A 19,028-nucleotide genomic window follows, 5' to 3' on the forward strand; every position below is an offset into this window, starting at 1 on the left:
CCTGTACTGTATTTATGTAGGCGACTTTTATGCTGTTGAGGTGGAATGGTCACATTTTGTTGTGTAGGTACATTTTATTGTTGTGTTGTCCGTTTGCAGTAAATTCAAGTCCATCAATCGATGCAATATTCATGCTGACTTTTTTAGGCTATTGAGATGGGTTGGCCATTGTTTGTGGTATTGGTAAATTTTATTGATGTGTCATCTGTTTGTGGTAAAATTAGGTCCTTCAGCCTCTGCTATATTCATGGAGGCATCTTTCATGCTATTGTGGTGGGTTGGTCACTGTTTTGTGGAACTGTGGGATTGGTAAACTCTGTTGTAGTGTTGTCTGTTTACAGATAACTTTTGGACTATCCTGTTCTGTATGTAAGACAGAGCGAAAACCTGACAAGATGGCGTGGAGAGCCTTGGCCAAAGGAATGATTCAGCACTTATAGCTGTTAGAGGCGTTTGATTGGCTAAGAGCGGGCCAGACAAAGAGGGGCGTCTTTTCACTGTTAGCCGCGCGAAATTTGGCCAAGCAGAGCAGACCAATAGGCCTAGTTTGCATCAGTTTGACATGGTAAGTATATGTATCACCAAACATGGATTATAATACGAACTCCTCCTTTCTGTTTACTCTAACCTCTGGGCTATTGCGCCCATCACCGACTGCAGGGATGATGGGATGTGTGTGTCTGTGTGCAGGGAAACATGCAGCCGATACTGTCTGAGGTGGCAATGGCCATGGCACACAAACTGAAATCGGCGCTCATGTCAGCAGCAAGGTGAAGATACTTGTTGCATCTTTGTGTGTGTGTGTGCGCGCGTGCATGCGTGTGCACATGTGTGTTCTTTTATCTGACAGAGGTGTTATTGTAAAGTGTTTTTGAGAGGTTTGAAAGTGCCCTATAAATGTATTAGTATTATTGTTGTTATTATTATCATTGAGAACAAGAAAGAAAGGCATATTTCTGAGAGAAGATGTAGCAGGAAATGGAGGTTGTGGGGGGGTGGGACGGAAAGGGAACAAGAGAAAGATAATGGGGAAAATAGGTATGTGGCGGAGGGGATGGAGAAAGAGAGAAGGATGAGAGGAAGCTTCATAAAGAGGAGTTGAATGTAATGTGTGTGTGTGTGTGTGTGTGTGTGTGTGTGTGTGTTAGCTAAGAAGGATTGATGATGGTAATAATGTGTGTTTGTGTGTACATGCTTGTGTTTGTGTATATTGCCTGTGTGTATCAGCATTTGTTCCCGAATGCATGAAACTGTGGTTCGTTTATTTGCTTTTCTGAAACATTTTCTTTGTTTGCATGTTTTTGCAGTGGCTGGCTTGGTTTTGGTGGCAGACAGAAGGATGAAGCCAAAGAGAAACCTCCCAAAATTGAGCCAGCAGCACCTCTGAACCTCAAGTTTGTACATTGTGTTACTTGTTCATGAATGTGTGCAAAGTGTGGGATTTGTGTTGATATTAATTTCATAAAGTGTCACAAAATGTAGGGTGTGTCTCTACACAGCATGACACAGAAACGTCTCAGCAGTTGTTTTAAAAAGCGTTTTATTTGAAAAAAGATCCAGTGAATTTGACAGGACAGCAGGAAAGTCTTGTTTTAAGTACTGTCATACTGTGCATACCTTCAGACACTAAGCATGTGATGGATGACTTCAGGTTGACATTTATGCATTTTAGCATTTATCATTAACAAGAGGAACAATACAGCTGACAAATTAATAATGAAAAGGAGACATGTGGTGGAGAGAAAAAAATGTTCATCAGTGCAAAAATAAATCGTGTTTTGTATGAGCAGAGGTGTTTATGGGACAGTATTTACTGCGTTTTGCTGAGTGCTGGCTTTAGATTGCAAGGTGACAAACAATCACAACAAGGTAATACATGCAGTAGGGACACAAATGACATGATAGCTCAGCAGTTGAACATTGCTCATTGTAACAAGACACAGTGTGGTACCTCTCTGCTGCAGAGGACTTGTCCAGGTGTTCCACCAATCTTGATAACTCCTTCTTTCCCTGCTAGGCTGTCAATGTCACATGCAAAACGAAAGTTAATGATTGTTTTGCATCTGCTGCTGACTGTTCTTTTGTGTTCTTCCAGAGCATCTGTCCTGATCCTTCCAGTACCAGCCTGTTGTCATTATTGTGGTGTGTGTTGTTGGTGTGCGCAGGTACGGCTTGCCTGATTTGCGCCGATCAGGGGACAGCATCGTGCTGTCACCCTGCAACAACTACATTGCCACCACAGACAGCTTTGGTCGCGTCATCCTCATCGACGTGCAGAAAGGGCTGGCTGTGCGCATGTGGAAAGGTGAGGGTGATGCCTGTCTCTGCTGCTGATTGTCATGATTTGACACATCACCGTGTCTGTCACTCTGTCTCTGTTTCTGCCTTCACTCAAAAGTTAACTGGACCTAAAATCAAAGTCGGAAGTGTTGTCTTTTTATCTGTAATGAAGGATGTTTATCAGCATTGTATGTCACCTGGAATGAAAGTTTTGTCTGTCTTACCTGTGCTGAATAATGATGTTCTGCATAAACTGGTTCAAACCACAAAAAATGTTAAAGCTTCATAAAATTACATTACTAGGCAAGAAGTTGGCTTGAAGATTGAATTGACATTTGAGCACTTGAAAAATGTCACAGAGATTGTGTGATGTGAGTGATGAGCCTGTGGATGCACAAGTAATTTCCAGTCAGATGAGTAAAGATGTACACTAGGGAATTGTTGGATAGTACCTGCAATAAATATATTTGTTTCCTCAGCTCGCAAAATGGATGTGAAACGGAATGTACCGCTTGATGCTGGGGAGAGGGAGTGGCGACGGAAAAAACGACCAGGTGAATGGGCAGCAGGTCTTGTGGCACACACTGCATGCATTTTCCAGGTTACAGGGACGCGCAGCTGGGCTGGGTGCAGGTGAAGGAGGATGGGGGAGGGGGCCACCACCACCACCACCACCACCGGCACAGCCCCAGCCAGTCGCGCGTGGCCCAGTTCCTCATCATCTACGCCCCGCGGCGTGGCATCGTGGAGGTGTGGACGGCGGTGCACGGGCCCCGGGTGGCGGCCTTCAACGTCAGCAAGTACTGCATGCTGGTGTGCCCGTCCTATGGCCTGATGGGGCTCAACAACGTCACCTACCGCGGAGTCCGCTCCCGGGCCTTCCAGTGCGCCCTCATCGACCCTGACGGCTGTGTGAAGACGTTGGACATCCCCTTCCACCTGGCCCTCAGGTGAGGGTAGCTGGGGAGGTGTGGGTGTGGTTGGTTGATATGGGTACCGTAATTTTCCGCAAAACACAAGCTTTTTATGTATTGAGTGTAATTTCAAAATGTAATGTTTAAGATGAGAAAGATCAGTTTAAAGCAAATTAAGCTCCCTAGGATTAATTACATATTAATTTCCCTTTTTTTGCTATCTGCACCAAAGACATGCCAAATAAATATAACTTCCATGCTTGGCAAAAGAAGTTCCTGTTTGAACAAAAAATGATAAAAATGACTACTCTTGTTGTGTCAGAATATCAGATCAAAGTGCTAAGTTTAGAGAATAAAAAAAATAAAAAAATATAACAGTAAATTCAGTTTGCATATAATTTGGCTTCTTTTTTTGTGCCCATCCCAGAGGTGAAATATTGTTTTAAACAAGATGACTGGAAATAAATTGAATTTTTCCTATTTTTATGCCAAATTTGGTGTCAACTGACAAAGTATTTGCAGAGAAAATGTCAATGTTAAAGTTTACCACGGACACACACACACACACATACACACACACAGGCAACCGAACACCAGGGTTAAAACATAGACTCACTTTGTTTACACAAGTGAGTCAAAAAGGGAATGGGTGGAGGAATGCAAGAGGGCATTTGAGAGGGGAGGTGGGGGGTACAGGAGAAAAAGGAGAGGGGAGAGGAAGTTGTGAATGCGTGTGTGTGTGTGTGTGTGCGCGCACGCATTTTGTGTTCCCTTTTGTCTCCTTTTGAACATAGTCAGTAAGGGTCTATAATGAACTTCCTGCTATGTTTTCACCCAACTGTATTCCATCATAAAGTAGGTGAGCCATGGCTATCTTGTGCAGTGACAAGAGCAGCAAACGAGCCAGAGATCTGCACTTGCTGAAGAAACTGAAGACCTCATTGAAGGAAGCAAGCAAAGAGACAGGTGCGTTATTTTTTTTTATCATTGACAAGTGATTTTCTTCTGCTGGAGAAGTAAGAGAGATATTGTCGTTTATGTGTGCTTTGTACTGAAAAAGATATTGTCTTTTTTTGTGTGTGTGCTGAAAAAGTAAGAAATATATTGTCATTTGTTTATTGGTTATGATGGCAAGGTGAACTTTAGTATGATGATTACATGATGGATTCCTGTTTCATTTACATAGAAAGGGCACTTCACTGCTTAAGAAATATATCGTCATTTGTTTATTGGTTAACATGGCAAGGTGAACTTTAGTATGATGATTACATGATGGATTCCTGTTTCATTTATGTTTAAAGGCCACTTCACTGCTGTTCAAAGAATGAACAAATTAATGCTCCTGAGATTTATATGTGCTAATTTTTAAAGAAAACATAAACGATGAACAGCTTTGTTTATGTTAATTCCAAGGTGAAAGTCAAGAAAGCATGGGTTGTATGCATTGATGGTGGTTGTGTGTGGTGAGATCTCTGCTGTGGGGTCAGTGGTTCAGTTGTTGATTATTTGTATTTGTATTTCTTTTTTTTTATCACAACAGATTTCTCTGTGTGAAATTCGGGCTGCTCTCCCCAGGGAGAGCACGTCGCTATACTACAGCGCCACCCATTTTTTTTGGTATTTTTCCTGCGTCCAGTTTTATTTGTTTTTCCTGTCAAAGTGGGTTTTTCTACAGAATTTTGCCAGGAACAATCCCTTTGTTGCCATGGGTTCTTTTACGTGCGCTAAGTGCATGCTGCACACAGGACCTCGGGGTTTATCATCTCATCAGAATGACTAGTGTCCAGACCACTACTCAAGGTCTAGTGGAGGGGGAGAAAATATCGGCGACTGAGCTGTGATTCGAACCAGCACGCTCAGATTCTCTCACTTCCTAGGCGGACGCGTTACCTCCGGGCCATCACTCCGCACTGGGAGCAGCATCTGTTTTGGTTTGTGACATAAGATTTATATAGCGGGGTGCCCTGGTGGTAATGTGCCCGACTAGGAAGCAAGTGTCTACAGGTTCGATTCCCATACACGGACTAGGACTTTTTTACTCACCCCTTCATTAAACCTTTGGTGCTGGTCTGGGTGCTGGTCTTTTGGATGAGATAATAAACCAACATCCCCTGTTGAGCATGGGTTTAGAACACATAAAAGAACCCACAGCAACAAACGATTTGTCCCTGGCAAAATTCTGTAGAAAAACAAATAGGCTTGTAGATAGGGAGATACTTCCAGACTGGGGGGAGCAGGCTGAATTCCACACAGAGAAATCTGTTTTGACAAAAGTGACACAATGTAATACAAGTTTTAACCTGAGGAGTTGACGGGCGCAGTAGCTGAGTGGTTAAAGCGTTGGACTGTCAATCTGAGGGTCCCGGGTTCGAATCACGGTGACGGTGCCTGGTGGGTAAAGGGTGGAGATTTTTACGATCTCCCAGGTCAACATATGTGCAGACCTGCTAGTGCCTGAACCCCCTTCGTGTGTATACGCAAGCAGATCAAATACGCACGTTAAAGGTCCTGTAATTCATGCCAGCGTTCGGTGAGTTATGGAAACAAGAACATACCCAGCATGCACACCCCTGAAAACGGAGTATGGCTGCCTACATGGCGGGGTAAAAACGGTCATACACGTAAAAGCCCACTCGTGTGCATACGAGTGAACGCAGAAGAAGAAGACCTGAGAAGTCACTACGTTCTTTTATTCTTCTGGACATAAGTGGGCTGCCACTATTTGTGCATATTTGCAAAAGTAGTCATGAACATGTTAGGGATTTTTTTTTTGTTATATTTTTTATTCCACCACTTAGAAAGCCTTACACCATTTTTTTGTGATTCCATGACTCGCCAGATGCTGTTGTGGAGTTCAGGTGCCAGTTGCATTGCTTGGTTCTAACTTTTTGACAGTTACACGTGACTAAATGCCAACGTTGACCGAACTACACCATTGGTCAGTTCCATACGACACAGTTAGTAGCGGGTCACAACCATACTAGGCTCTTCCGTCCGAGCAATGCAACTGGCTCCAGGATTCTCTTATGTATTTTGGCCTGAAATATTGCATGTGTGTAAAAAAAAAGAAAGGGGGTTTTACATAACAAAACATCCAGATGCCCCACCCATCTTTTCCCATTCAGTGTGTGTGTGGTGTGTGAGTGTGTGTGGGTGTGTGTGTGAGTGTGTGTGTGTGTGTGAGTGAAAGTGTGTGTGTGTGAGTGTGAGTGTATGTGTTTATGATTGTGTGTTTGTTAGTGTATAATTGTTTCACTGTGTGCATGTGTGGGTACTCAAGAGTGTACATATGTTTAAAGAGTATGTGCCTTGAGTTTTTGTTGTTGTTTTTTCGCCAGTTTGTTTTGTACAACGGTTCATCATAACAGTTGGAAAGACAGTTGTCTTTTTTTATGTGTTTTGTTTTACATTTCAACAACAATTTTTTTCTCTGCTTGTGTGTGTGTGTGTGTGTTTGTGTTTGTTTGACAGAATCATTGAAGAGTGCAGCGAAGGAAATATTTCTGGACATACGTATTGCTAGCATTAGTCACCAGGTGAGCAGCCGATTTTCTAGTCATTTACTTCAGATCAATAAGAACACATACACATTAAGAACACATGCACGTGAACACATTGACACACACGCATGCACACACATGTACATGACGCTTACATACTTTTGCATACATGTGATCAAACACATGCATTCATACAAACATACTTGCATATTTTTACACATGCATGCACATACACACACAAATGCGATTTTTCACACACATGCAGGCAGGCATGCACATGCACACACACATATTCACACACACATGCTCAGTGTACACAAATGCACTCGCAACATGCATATACATACTGGCATGCACTTGTACACTTTTGCTCGCATGTACATACCCACTCATGCGTACACGTATATGGCATGTACATGCATTTACACACATGTACAAACATGCATACATGCATGCATGTGCATGTTCACACACATGCATGCACACACACACACAAAATAGACACTCATTCAGGCAAGCATGTACATGCATACTCACCCACACATACACAAACATGTTCAGTGTAGACAAATACACTCACAACACACATACATCCAGGCATGCACATGCACTTTTGCTCTTGCTTACTCACACACACACACACACACACACACACACTGATAATCAATTTTTTAACTGCACAAACTACTCTGCACCACATATCACACCACACCACAATAGGCTGCACACTACTCTGGACTTCACCACACCACACCACACCACACCACACCACACTACACTACACTACACTACACTACACCACACCACACCACACCACACTACACTGCACTACACTACACTGCACTGCACTACACTACACTGCACACACTACGCTGCACACACTACACTACACTAACAATGTGACACTGTAAAAAAAAACCCCACAAAATCCAAAAACAAGACTTCTACTCGTACACACACACATGTCCATGAACACACACACACACACACACACACACACACACACACACACACACAGATAAAGATATATGATCACACCTTTTACCATGTTGTGCATACCCTCAGGCGCTGGAGCGAATCCTGGCCACACGGTACCTGTCAGTGAATTTCATGCAGGACGTGGTTCAGGCATGCATTGCTCAGCTGTCAGCCAAAGGTCAGTGCAGAAAACATGCATGTGTTTTGGGGTGTTGTTTTTGTTTTTTTTCTTTTTATGACCATGCATGACACTCTTTTTTCTTTTTTTTTGTTTTGTATTTTCGGGGAGTGGCATAGAGATACAGATACTGGGGGGCTGTTGTTTGAGGGACGTGGTGGCGGTCTCCACTCTGAGAGGGATGCTCACTCAGTCTGACACCACGACTAAGCCATTATTGTCGTTAGTAGGGGGCTTAGTAGGTGGTGTCCTAAGTACGTTAAATCAGAACAGGCACCACTGAACACCACCGGAGTGACTCAGCAGCAGTGCAGGGTCTCCTCTGGTGTGTGGCCTCCTGGCGACCTAACATAATGGTTTCCTGCAGACTGCCAATGCTGAAATTGTGACGGATGAACCCAGGTGTGGCCATGTATGGGGGAATCTAAATGAGCGGCGTGGGAGTAATGTCACTGAAATGGTGCAGATGATGGGGCAGCAAAGAAAAAAAAAAAAAAAAGAGAGATACAGATATATGCATTTGTGATGTTTAATGACCATTGACTGTTCCCAGTCTTCTTATCTGAGACCACAGCACACACAGCTCAGGAAAGGAGCCGGCCACAAACCAGAAAAACCCACCTCTGATGGGGCTCGAACCCACATCTACCTAGTTGTGAGTCTGTGATACTGACCACTTTATTGCAGAGGCATCACAAGCATAAAAACATGTGGTATGCTGCGATCGCTGAGACTGCGGCAGACAAACCTGGTTGTGGCTGTGTGTCTTGAACTGAAAATGAGCAATTGTGGGGTTAATGCCATTGAAACGGTGCAGTTGATGGTGACCAAATGTGTTTATTTTGTATTAGTTACATAAAATACATTTTTATATACCCCCAGTGGGTTTCCTGAAATAAACATGTCTTGTCTTGACTTATGTGATTGTGGAGTTAATGCCACTGAAGCCGTGCAGATGATGGTGTCCAAATGTGTTTTGTATTTTGTGTTAGTTACATAAAATATGCAACATTTTCATTTACCCCCATGGGGTTTCCTGAAATAAACGTGTCTTGTCTTGACTTCACAAGCACCTCTGAAAACAGAGTATGGCTGCCTATATGGCGGGGTAAAAACGGTCATACAAAAAGCCCACTCGTGTACATACAAGTGAAATTGGGAGTTGCAGCCCATGAATGAAAAAGAAGACGACGACTTGACACGCAAAATAAATAACTAATTTTTTTCTTTTTTGAATGCAAGCATGTGGTGATTGGTGTTTGTGGCTGGAATGGCAGGTGAAGACAACCTGGACATTGACAGCAAGATGCTGCTGCGCTACGCCCACATGCAGACGGGGTTGCTGGAGATGTACGATGCCATCCACACCCTGTCTACACAGACACCTGCCACAGGGGCTGATGTGGCAGCGGCTCAGCCCTCCCACTCTGAGGTGAGTTTTTAGATGGATGCTGGACAGTCAAGCCCTCCCACTCTGAGGTGAGTTTTTAGACAGACGCTGGACAGTCAAGCCCTCCGAGGTGAGTTTTTAGATGGATGCTGGACAGTCAAGCACCCCCACTCTGAGGTGAGTTTTTAGACATACGCTGGACAGTCAAGCCCTCCCACTCTGAGGTGAGTTTTTAGACAGAGGCTGGACAGTCAAGCCCTCCCACTCTGAGGTGAGTTTTTAGACAGACGCTGGACAGTCAAGCCCTCCCACTCTGAGGTGAGTTTTTAGATGGATGCAGTCAAGCCCTTCCACTCTGTGGTGAGTTTTTAGACGGATACTGGACAGTCAAGCCCTCCCACTCTGAGGTGAGTTTTTAGATGGATACTGGACAGTCAAGCCCCCCCACTCTGAGGTGAGTTTTTAGACAGACGCTGGACAGTCAAGCCCCCCCACTCTGAGGTGAGTTTTTAGACAGATGCTGGACAGTCAAGCCCTCCCACTCTGAGGTGAGTTTTTAGACAGACGCTGGACAGTCAAGCCCCCCCACTCTGAGGTGAGTTTTTAGACAGACGCTGGACAGTCAAGCCCTCCCACTCTGAGGTGAGTTTTTAGACAGACGCTGGACAGTCAAGTGGTTTGAAAGCGTTGGTCTTTCCATCTGAGGGCACTGGATTTAAACAGTATTTTATTTGGAAAATGTCACAATACAACACAGTTATCGATGAACAGGACAACAAGAAAATCTTATATAAAGTCCTGTCCTGATACATGTACATACTGAATATGTGACGGATGTTATCATAACTAGTATAGAGTTAAGACGTGATCATACATGAGGTCCTGGGTTTGAATTCCTGGATGGTTATTGTGCCTGTCATATATAAGATATTCTTAGTCTTTTTTTTTTCTTTTTTTTATCAAGGGGTGATTCATATCTCTAATATTAGATAATTATTGTCTTTTTGGTTTTTAAGATCAGGGAGTGATTCATAATTCTGACATAAAATAATTATATTTTGTTTGTTATTGTTCTTGTTTTGTTTTTTTGTTTTTTTATTATCAAGGAATAATTGATATTTCTGACAGAATATTTGTGTGGTAATGTTTGGTCAAGGGATGATTTTTATTTCTGACATGAAATATGGTCTTTTTTAATATTTTTTATCAGGGACTGATTCCTGGATCTGACATAAAGTAATTACCATAATTTTTTTTTTATCAAGGGGTGATTCATATCTCTGACATAGAATATTTATGGTCATTTTTCTTTATTGACTCACTTGTGTAAACAAAGTGAGTCTATGTTTTAACCCGGTGTTCGGTTGTCTCTGTGTGTGTGTGTGTGTGTGTGTGTGTGTCTGTGGTAAACTTTAACATTGACATTTTCTCTGCAACTACTTTGTCAGTTGACACCAAATTAGACATAAAAATATGAAAAATTCAGTTCTTTCCAGTCATCTTGTTTAAAACAATATTTCACCTCTGGGTTGGGCACAAAAAAATAAAAAATGAAGCCTAATTATATGAAAACTGCATTTGCTGTTATATTTATATATTATTTGTATGCTCTAAACTTGGCACTTTAATCTGATATTCTGACCCAACAACAAGAGCAGTCATTATTATGAGTCTTGAAGGCCTTGCCTCTCTTGTTTTTTTCTAGGGGTGATTGATTCTCACCTTTTCTCTTTTCCCTTTTTTACTACAGATGCTGCAGTCAAGCTTGGCCATCAACAAAGAAGAGGCAGCTCACATTTCTGAACAGGTAAGTTGGTGTATTTTCAACAGAAAATTTTTATCTGAGCCAAGAATTAAAGAAAATTTTTTTAATGGTTATATTAGACTGATATGCATGATAAAAGAAATGTGCAGACCAACATATGTGATATGATAAATGTTCATCAGAAATTTTTTTCTTTGGGTTTTCTGTTCAGAAACATTGCTTATTCTAAAAAAAAAAAAAAAATAAAAAATGCCAACGATATCAATTTAATAGAAGAGGAGCTGATTCTAAAAACTCCTCTGTCAGAAAGTAGCTTCCTTGAGTTTTCAAGTACTGTCATCAGTGGAACAGTTGTCCTTTAAATGTGTGTGTGTGTGTGTGTACACATGCATATGTTCATATGCCTGCATGTTTGTGTGCACATACACATACCTGTTTTTGCAAATGAGAATCCGTCATCCTATTTGCTATGATTAAAGAGATTTAGGGACATAGAGGGAAATTTTATGACAAAATAAAAATAGAATGTCGCATGCATGCATACACACACACACACACACACACACACACACACACACACACACACACACACACACACACACACACACACACACACACACTCATGCACACATGCACAGAGGGTATAGTCCATCCATGTCTGATTTCCTTCTAAAAAAAAAAACCCAAACAATCTGTGTTTATATCATATTGCTTGATTTTTTTCTTGGTTCCTTTTTGACTCACTTGTGTCAACAAAGTGAGTCTATGTTATAACCTGATGTTTGGTTGTCTGTGTGTCTGTGTCTGTGTTTATGTCTGTGTCTGTGGTCAACTTTAACATTGCCATTTTATTTGGAAATACTTTGTCTGTCAATACCAAATTTGGCTGAAACATAGTAGAAAAAAATCTTCACAGTTATACCAATAATAGCTTGTAAGTCTCCCAAATTAAGTTGTATTTCGAGATCAAGAACGGTTTATTTATGATGAGGCTGGTTCTGGAATCTGAAAACGCCATTACCTTGTCCCAGTAGCCAGAACGCTTGAAAAGGAGATGCCATGACCTCATTTTTCTTGTTAGCAGTTACAAGAAAAGAAATACAAATTCCAGACAGAACACGTACAGTTACATTAACTACACCATCGACGTGTTTACTGCATGTGAATATTCTAAAGTGGAAACTGAATTGACTTGAATTAACATAAAAGAAAAACTGAATCAAGCGTTTCTTCGGTCACTGAGCCTGATAGTGGGACTGGTTTGTGCAGATCTATAGATGTTGCAGTGTGCCTGAGGTGATGTCAACGTCTCCTTTACGGCCGAATTAAAAGAATTTCTTAAATAATGGAGATGTGTCAAGAAAACATGATTTAAATGGTGTTATTACCTCAGATATAATAATAGTCTGATCACGCTGAAAAAGGCCCATAGCTTTAAACATTAGATTTGTTCGAATGACATCAGCGGCAGCATAGCATTGGGGATTAGACTACTTATTTCTGAACAAAACATCCCTGGTACATCCCACCAGCAGGCAGTTGTTCTTGGGGTTTTTTATTCCTTTTTTTTTAAGCTTATTAATATATAATACAAGACCAAATTCAACAATTTCTCTCTCTCTCTCTCTTTCTCTCTCTCTTTTCATTCTCTGCATAGGCGGATAGTAGTTTGCACAGGACAGGAATCGGACTACATGCTGGAGTCTGCACTAGTGGGTCACGGTAAGTATGTTAGATAAACGTAATTTCAGGAAAAAAATTTCCTGTTCCTTTGCTGGATACAGCATGTGTCACAAGTGAGTCTTGAAGGCCTTGCCTCTCTTGTTTTCTTTTTTCTTTGCTTTACCATGTTCACTCGTACATTGACAGAACATTTTATGAAGCTCGAGAATTTCCACTTTCTTGTTTACTTGGCTTTGCCATGTTCATACTTATATTGGAACATCTTCAATCTGTGAATATGGAGAATTTCAGCAGAGTTTTTTGTGTGTCTGTTTGGTGGTTGTTGTTTATGGTTGGTGTTGTTGTTGTTTTTTTTTTGTTTTTTTTTTGCTGTTTTTGTGTGCTTTATCATGTTGATGCTTACAATTCCCACGCTGCCCTGTGTGAAGCTGGAGAAGTTCCATTCGGCCCTGGAGAGCCACAAGGTGGTGGTGGTGCCCTCGGTGAGCTTTGCCGACGAGCCCAAGTGCCCTCCCCTGCTGGGCGTCACCTCCTTCCTGCACTGCTTCTCCTCCCGCAGCCACTCCGCCCTGGGGGCTGAGGACAGCGGCCCCCTCAGCAAGGCTGCACCCCCTGCCATCTGTGTCAGCAAGGAGGTCACTGAGGAGCGCAGGCACGCTCTGGGTAAGGTTGTGTGTGTGGGTGGGTGGGTGTTGGTGTGGAAGGGGTGTCGTTTTGTGTGTGTGTGTATGTGTGGTGAGGGTTTGTGTGTGTGTGTGTGTGTTTGTGTGTGTGTGTGTGTGTGTGTGGTGTGGAAGGGGTGTCGTTTTGTGTGTGTTTGTATGTGTGGTGAGGGTTTGTGTGTGTGTGTGTGTTTGTGTGTGTGTGCGTGTGTGGTAGGGGTATGTGTGTGTGTGTGTGTGTGTGTGTTAGGGGTATGTGTGTGTGTGTAGGTGTGTGGGTTGTGTGTGTGTGTGTGTGTGTGTGTGTTGACTTTATACCAGCTGCTTTATCACTGTAGGTTTGTGTAGTTTGTGAATTTATTTTTTATTTTGAAATTGGTGGCTGTTTTCTTGACAATGAAATGACATACACTTGGACATTCTTCTTCATACTGCTGGATCCATAAAGTGAAAAGAAAACAACGTATTTGTTATGTGAAACAAAATATCTGTTCCAGAATGATGACAAAGTCTAGACGACATGAGAAAACGTTGGTGTTGGAAGCAGATGTACTTGTACTATGCTCTTTGTGATTCTTTTTTTTTTCTACAGCTCACCTGCTGTTCCATGCCTGTATAAATGGCAAGTGTAAAGCAGAAGAAATCAGTGTTGTGCTGCAGAAAAGTAATATTGCTCCTGATCAGCTCATGGTAAGAGTGTTGTCCATTTGATGATTTTTTTTTTTTCTTTTTTAAGAAATTCCTTTTTTCTTTGGATGGGCTGGGGAGAAGAAGGGAGGTGGGTGCATGTTGTTATTCTGTAAGTATGACTTGTTGTTCATCTGTGTAAAGGTGGGATTTTAAAAATTGGTTTAAAGTTTACAGGAACATGAAACATGAAAGACACAAACTCATTGAAATACTGTTCTAAAGCAGTGTAACATCACTCACAACACACACACACACTTCTCCCACGTCACCCTCCACACACACCCGCACATGCACAAAGATGTCAGGGGGTGGGGGAGGGGATGGGGGGGGGGGAGATCAATGGATTAAATGAAATATTGTTTGAGCAAATATGTTTTAAGATTAGATTTGAAAGATGTAACAGTGGACCAGTGTCTGATGTTTTGTGAAAGAGATTCCCAGAACCAAGCACAGTAGTATGCAAAAGAATAATTGTAGGGTTTCAAGGTCTGTTCAGCTTAACCTGAGAATAGAACAGAATATGTCTTTTATTACCAAGTGTACCGGGTCACCAGAATGTTGGGAGGAAGAGGTGGGGGAGTGGGGGTAGTACATGCGAAAAGTACAAATATATCAGGAATTTATATATCTATATGTACACATTCAAGTGCATATGCTCACACACTCATGCATGCACACACACACACACAGTACACACACAGAACACACACTGATGTGTACGCAAGCAGATATGTATCACTGATCAGACTGATGTGTGGAGCTTGAGTCTTTGCTGTTCCTTGAAAGTTGCACAACTTTTTGAATGAAGAAATGTACACAGTCGTGGTGGTCATTGCTGGTTTCACAAAAGCCCGATGACTGTGTGTGTTCAGAAACTGCTGCTGCTCCACTGCCTGTCGATGGAGTACCTGGGCCCCAACGCCATCCCCAGCCTGAAGGCTCTGGTCAGGACCATCACCGCCATGACCGGTGGGTGTGCGGCGCAGGGCTTGTGGCTCTGTGCTCTGTCTTTGTGCACCTGTGCACAGTTAGAGCGCACGTGTTTGGCGTAGTAAGGTCTGTTCATTTGTCTGCACATTGTATACTTTAGATGGTCAGTTAACATGGTAATTAACCTTTTTTTTGTACCGGAGACTATTTGCAGACGTGCGCTGCCCAGCCGTGCGATCCCTCACCCCCCAGTTTCAGTTTGTGTCAACGCGTTCAGCTCTGGGGAGTTTACAGCCTCAGTGGGCGTTCATGCCTTATTTATTGTGGGAAAACCCCTAGAAAATAGACTGTGTTTCCTCCAAATTATGTGTGGACGCATATGGAAATACTTCAGAACTTAGTTCCCGTTCCTAACGGTTTATGCACATGTAGGAATGTGAAAATCGTTCTGATCAGACAAATGTTGATACCAGAGCAGTGCTGGGGTGCATGGCTCTATGAGATAAGTAGTAATCTGTTGGTAGACAGGTCTGAAACTGTCATGGTAGTTTTCCTTCTTACAAATGAAATCTGATGATTAAGGATTAAGTCTGACTGTTCTCTGGCATTACTGACGACGCTAGCCTGTGCCAGACCTTTATAGCACTTATAGCATGCCTTTCCCTTCGTGTGCATCTCTCCAGCCCACGCTGTCACTGCACTGTGAGGTGGCCACACAGTATTTTGTGGGGTTTATCTTGGTTCAAAATTTGAAATCAATATTGCTGAGTGTAATTATTTACATCTAGTCATTGCTTAATGTGTTGTCAAATCTGGTAGAAATGCTGTTGCCAGTACTCAGATTGTGAGTATTGTTAAAATGTTATATTTGAGGTATTTGTAACTTATGTGTGATGGGTTTCACCAAGCCAGTGAAGATGCCTTACACATGCGCAAGTCTTTCTAATACTGCACTGGGCATTGGTGAGTGTGTAAAAGATACTGATACATTTGGGAAAGAAAGGTGTTCATGTGTGTGTGTGTGTGTGTGAAGCTGAACAGAGGGAAGAAGATAGGGGAGAGTATATGGGAAGTGAGTCACAGAGAGAGAGAGAGCGAGTGGAGACCCAGCCACTCAGTAAATATCACTCATTTTGGTTAAGCTGGAAGATGGCAGATGTGATTCTTCTTTTTCCAAAGTGCACAGTTCCAAACACAGAAGACAGTGATAAGGTCCGATACTGGTCAAGAGATGTGAACTCATGTTAATTCCTCACCCTCCATCTACCATGGACCTCAGTGATAATGTGTTGACAGACACATCAGAAGTGCTGGTGGACGGGAACCGCACCTCACCATGGTGGCAGCGTGTGCGTGACGCCAGCAGTCAGTCCCAGCAGAACTGTGCCGCCTACATCACGGCACTGGTGTGTCGCAAGGTGGCCGCCGACTTCATCGTCAGTCAGACAGAGGCCAAGGTGGGTGGGTGGGTTTCCTTGCGTCTGGAGCAGGGCTGCAATGTGTTGGCAACGGGTTTTTCTTTCTTTTTCTCTGTGTGTGTGGACATGGTGTTTCATTGTCATGACCATGTCAAAACAGGTGACATACAGCACAGGAAGGGAGGGAGGTTGGGATAGAGGGAGAGGAGGAATGAAGGGGGGTGGAGCAAGACCGCTGGTGGGAACAGTGGTTGTTCTGGTGGGTAACAGAGTAGGGGAAGAATAAGTGAAAGTAAAGAGCAGTTATTTTTTTGGTGTATTTGATTTCTAAAGCGTAGTACAGAAACGAGAAATGACAACAAAAAACAACCACCAAAACAACAAAAACATAACAAAAGAATGTGTTAAGTTGATGATGATAAGAAATCAGTAATTTGTGGCGATTGAAACTTGGTAAGAAAACCACACAGATGCAGGTGCACAGACTCATACACAAACACAAACACACACATGCTCACACACACACACACACACACACACACCACACCACACCACACCACACCACACCACACCAATCCACACAACCACATAATCTCACTCAAACCCACCACACACCACCTAACACAGAAATCCTTTCCCCAGGATCCGGACGCTGACACAGCCTCTGACAAAGAAGATGACGACGAGGACAAGGACAAAACAGATGACGGGGACACGGAGAAGGACAACGACACCACCACCACCACCACCAGCGGAGGAGGAGGGGCAAGGGGAGGAGGGAGCCCGGCGGTCGACCTGTCGAGCTGGGAGAAAGTGTCGGTGGACTTGACCCACTGGGAGCTGCTGCTGAAACAGCTGGAGGACACGCTGGCCCTCAGCACCCTCCTCCACCTCCACGTGCCCTCCCCCACCACCACCACCACCTCTGTTGCCACCACCACCACCACCACCAACAACAACGACAATGGCGACAACGCTGATGCTGTTCGGCAGCAGCCGGCAGCAGACCGAGGGGAGGCGGACAGCAGCAGCAAAGAGGCTGTCAAAGTGTCTGTGTCCAAACTGCTGGACGGGGGGAAAGGTGTGAGGAGGATTTTTTTCGGTTGTTGTCTTTTTGATTTTCATTACTAAGGTACCTTTTTGAAAATATTTGCCTAAATACAATTACTTTGAAAAGAGTTTCAACCCTGAAAACGGATTATGACTGCCTGTATGGTGGGGTGAAAACGGTCGTACACGTAAAAGCCTACTCCTGTATGTACGAGTGAATGTACGAGTTGCAGCCCATGAACAAAGAAGAAGAAAAGAGTTTGAGATTCACTGAAAAGACAGTTATTGTATGATTCATATTATTCAGAACAATCAAGAGTAAACTTGAACAGAATAAGTTCGGCAAGGAAAAGACTTTGTATTGTATAACATATCTGAAAAGTTTTTTTTTTTTTATGTATATGCGTCACATTGTCTCGTGGCGTGTATGTTTTATTTTATTTCTCTTCTTCAGTGTCTCTACTTGTCCAGACTCCTTGACAGGCAGGGAAAGTTCAAAGGAGATGTCTTTTTTCTTTTTCTTTTTTTCTTGTTCAGTTTCAGTTACAAGGACTCGTCCATATAGGCCACTCCACACCTTGCTTAAAAAAAAAAAGTTTACATACAGAAGGAATGAAGAGCACACATTACAGCAGATTGTTTTGTTCTTGAAAGGGAATGTGTTGGGTTTGCTTTCCTTTCAGGTTGCAGTTTTAAAGGCAATAGGCATGTGTGCAGTGGAATTTGATGGGACTGAAAATAATGATTGAGTGTAGTTTTGTTTTGCTAAGTGCCACCATGTTTGTCACTGTGTTCACATTTCACATGTAGTGCAGAATGGGTGCACTCCTCTCTTTTTTGGCTGTTGTCATACTTTTCTAGATAAAATGTGCACACACACACACACAGACACACACACACACACACACACACAGAGAAACACATACGCATACACACACACACACACACACACACACTCTCTCTCTCTCTCTCTCACATACATACACAAACACACATACACACACAGACACACACGCACACACAAATAATAAAAACCACTGTCTTGGAAAATAAAAAAATAAAAGAAAGATTTCAAAACATACTGGATTAACTGATGTCACTGACATCTTGATATGTCAGAAAAACATTCTTACTTTTCGTAACAAAGTGGAGTCTGCTCAGTACACGTTTCAGGGCACAAGAAACGCATTGAAGACCTATACGAGCATTGGCTGGGAATGCAAAAATCGGCTTGTGTAAATCAGGCTCTTTGACAATCCCTGCTTGGGTTAACTGGACTATGGTTCCGTGCACTGTCGAGCATTGAGAAAAATAGATTTACCTTTCACAGCAGAGCTCCATGGTCATCATCGCCACTTGGTTACAGCACTGGATTTTCAGTCTGAGGGTCCTGGCTCTGAATTCCAGCTGCATCTTGTAGGGTTAAGTTTGGAGGTTTTCCTGATCTCCCTGTCAACAGATGTGCAGACCTGCTAGTGTCTAACCTGCATGTACACGTGCAGAGCTTGTCAGGTCAGGTCATTAGATCTGCTACTGGTAACCTGTAATCTAGTACAACCTGTTCAGGGTCGGGTTGCCGGCGACTAAACC

General features: G+C 42.8%; 1 protein-coding gene across 1 annotated transcript in view; it reads left to right on the plus strand.

The window, feature by feature from the left end:
• The window catches only part of LOC143280912 (rab3 GTPase-activating protein non-catalytic subunit-like), a 55,867-nt gene that overhangs the window by 12,266 nt on the left and 24,573 nt on the right, over positions 1–19,028 (plus strand). The window contains exons 10-23 of the mRNA XM_076585691.1: positions 691–770; positions 1,308–1,394; positions 2,166–2,305; positions 2,882–3,230; positions 4,078–4,160; positions 6,666–6,730; positions 7,760–7,850; positions 9,128–9,282; positions 10,991–11,047; positions 13,117–13,351; positions 13,943–14,040; positions 14,913–15,009; positions 16,267–16,427; positions 17,031–17,469. Coding sequence (XP_076441806.1) covers positions 691–770; positions 1,308–1,394; positions 2,166–2,305; positions 2,882–3,230; positions 4,078–4,160; positions 6,666–6,730; positions 7,760–7,850; positions 9,128–9,282; positions 10,991–11,047; positions 13,117–13,351; positions 13,943–14,040; positions 14,913–15,009; positions 16,267–16,427; positions 17,031–17,469 — 2,137 coding nt within the window. The remainder of the gene's footprint in view (positions 1–690; positions 771–1,307; positions 1,395–2,165; positions 2,306–2,881; positions 3,231–4,077; positions 4,161–6,665; positions 6,731–7,759; positions 7,851–9,127; positions 9,283–10,990; positions 11,048–13,116; positions 13,352–13,942; positions 14,041–14,912; positions 15,010–16,266; positions 16,428–17,030; positions 17,470–19,028) is intronic.

The sequence above is a fragment of the Babylonia areolata genome, chromosome 4, assembly GCF_041734735.1.
Source record: "Babylonia areolata isolate BAREFJ2019XMU chromosome 4, ASM4173473v1, whole genome shotgun sequence".
Taxonomy (NCBI): Eukaryota; Metazoa; Mollusca; class Gastropoda; order Neogastropoda; family Buccinidae; genus Babylonia; species Babylonia areolata.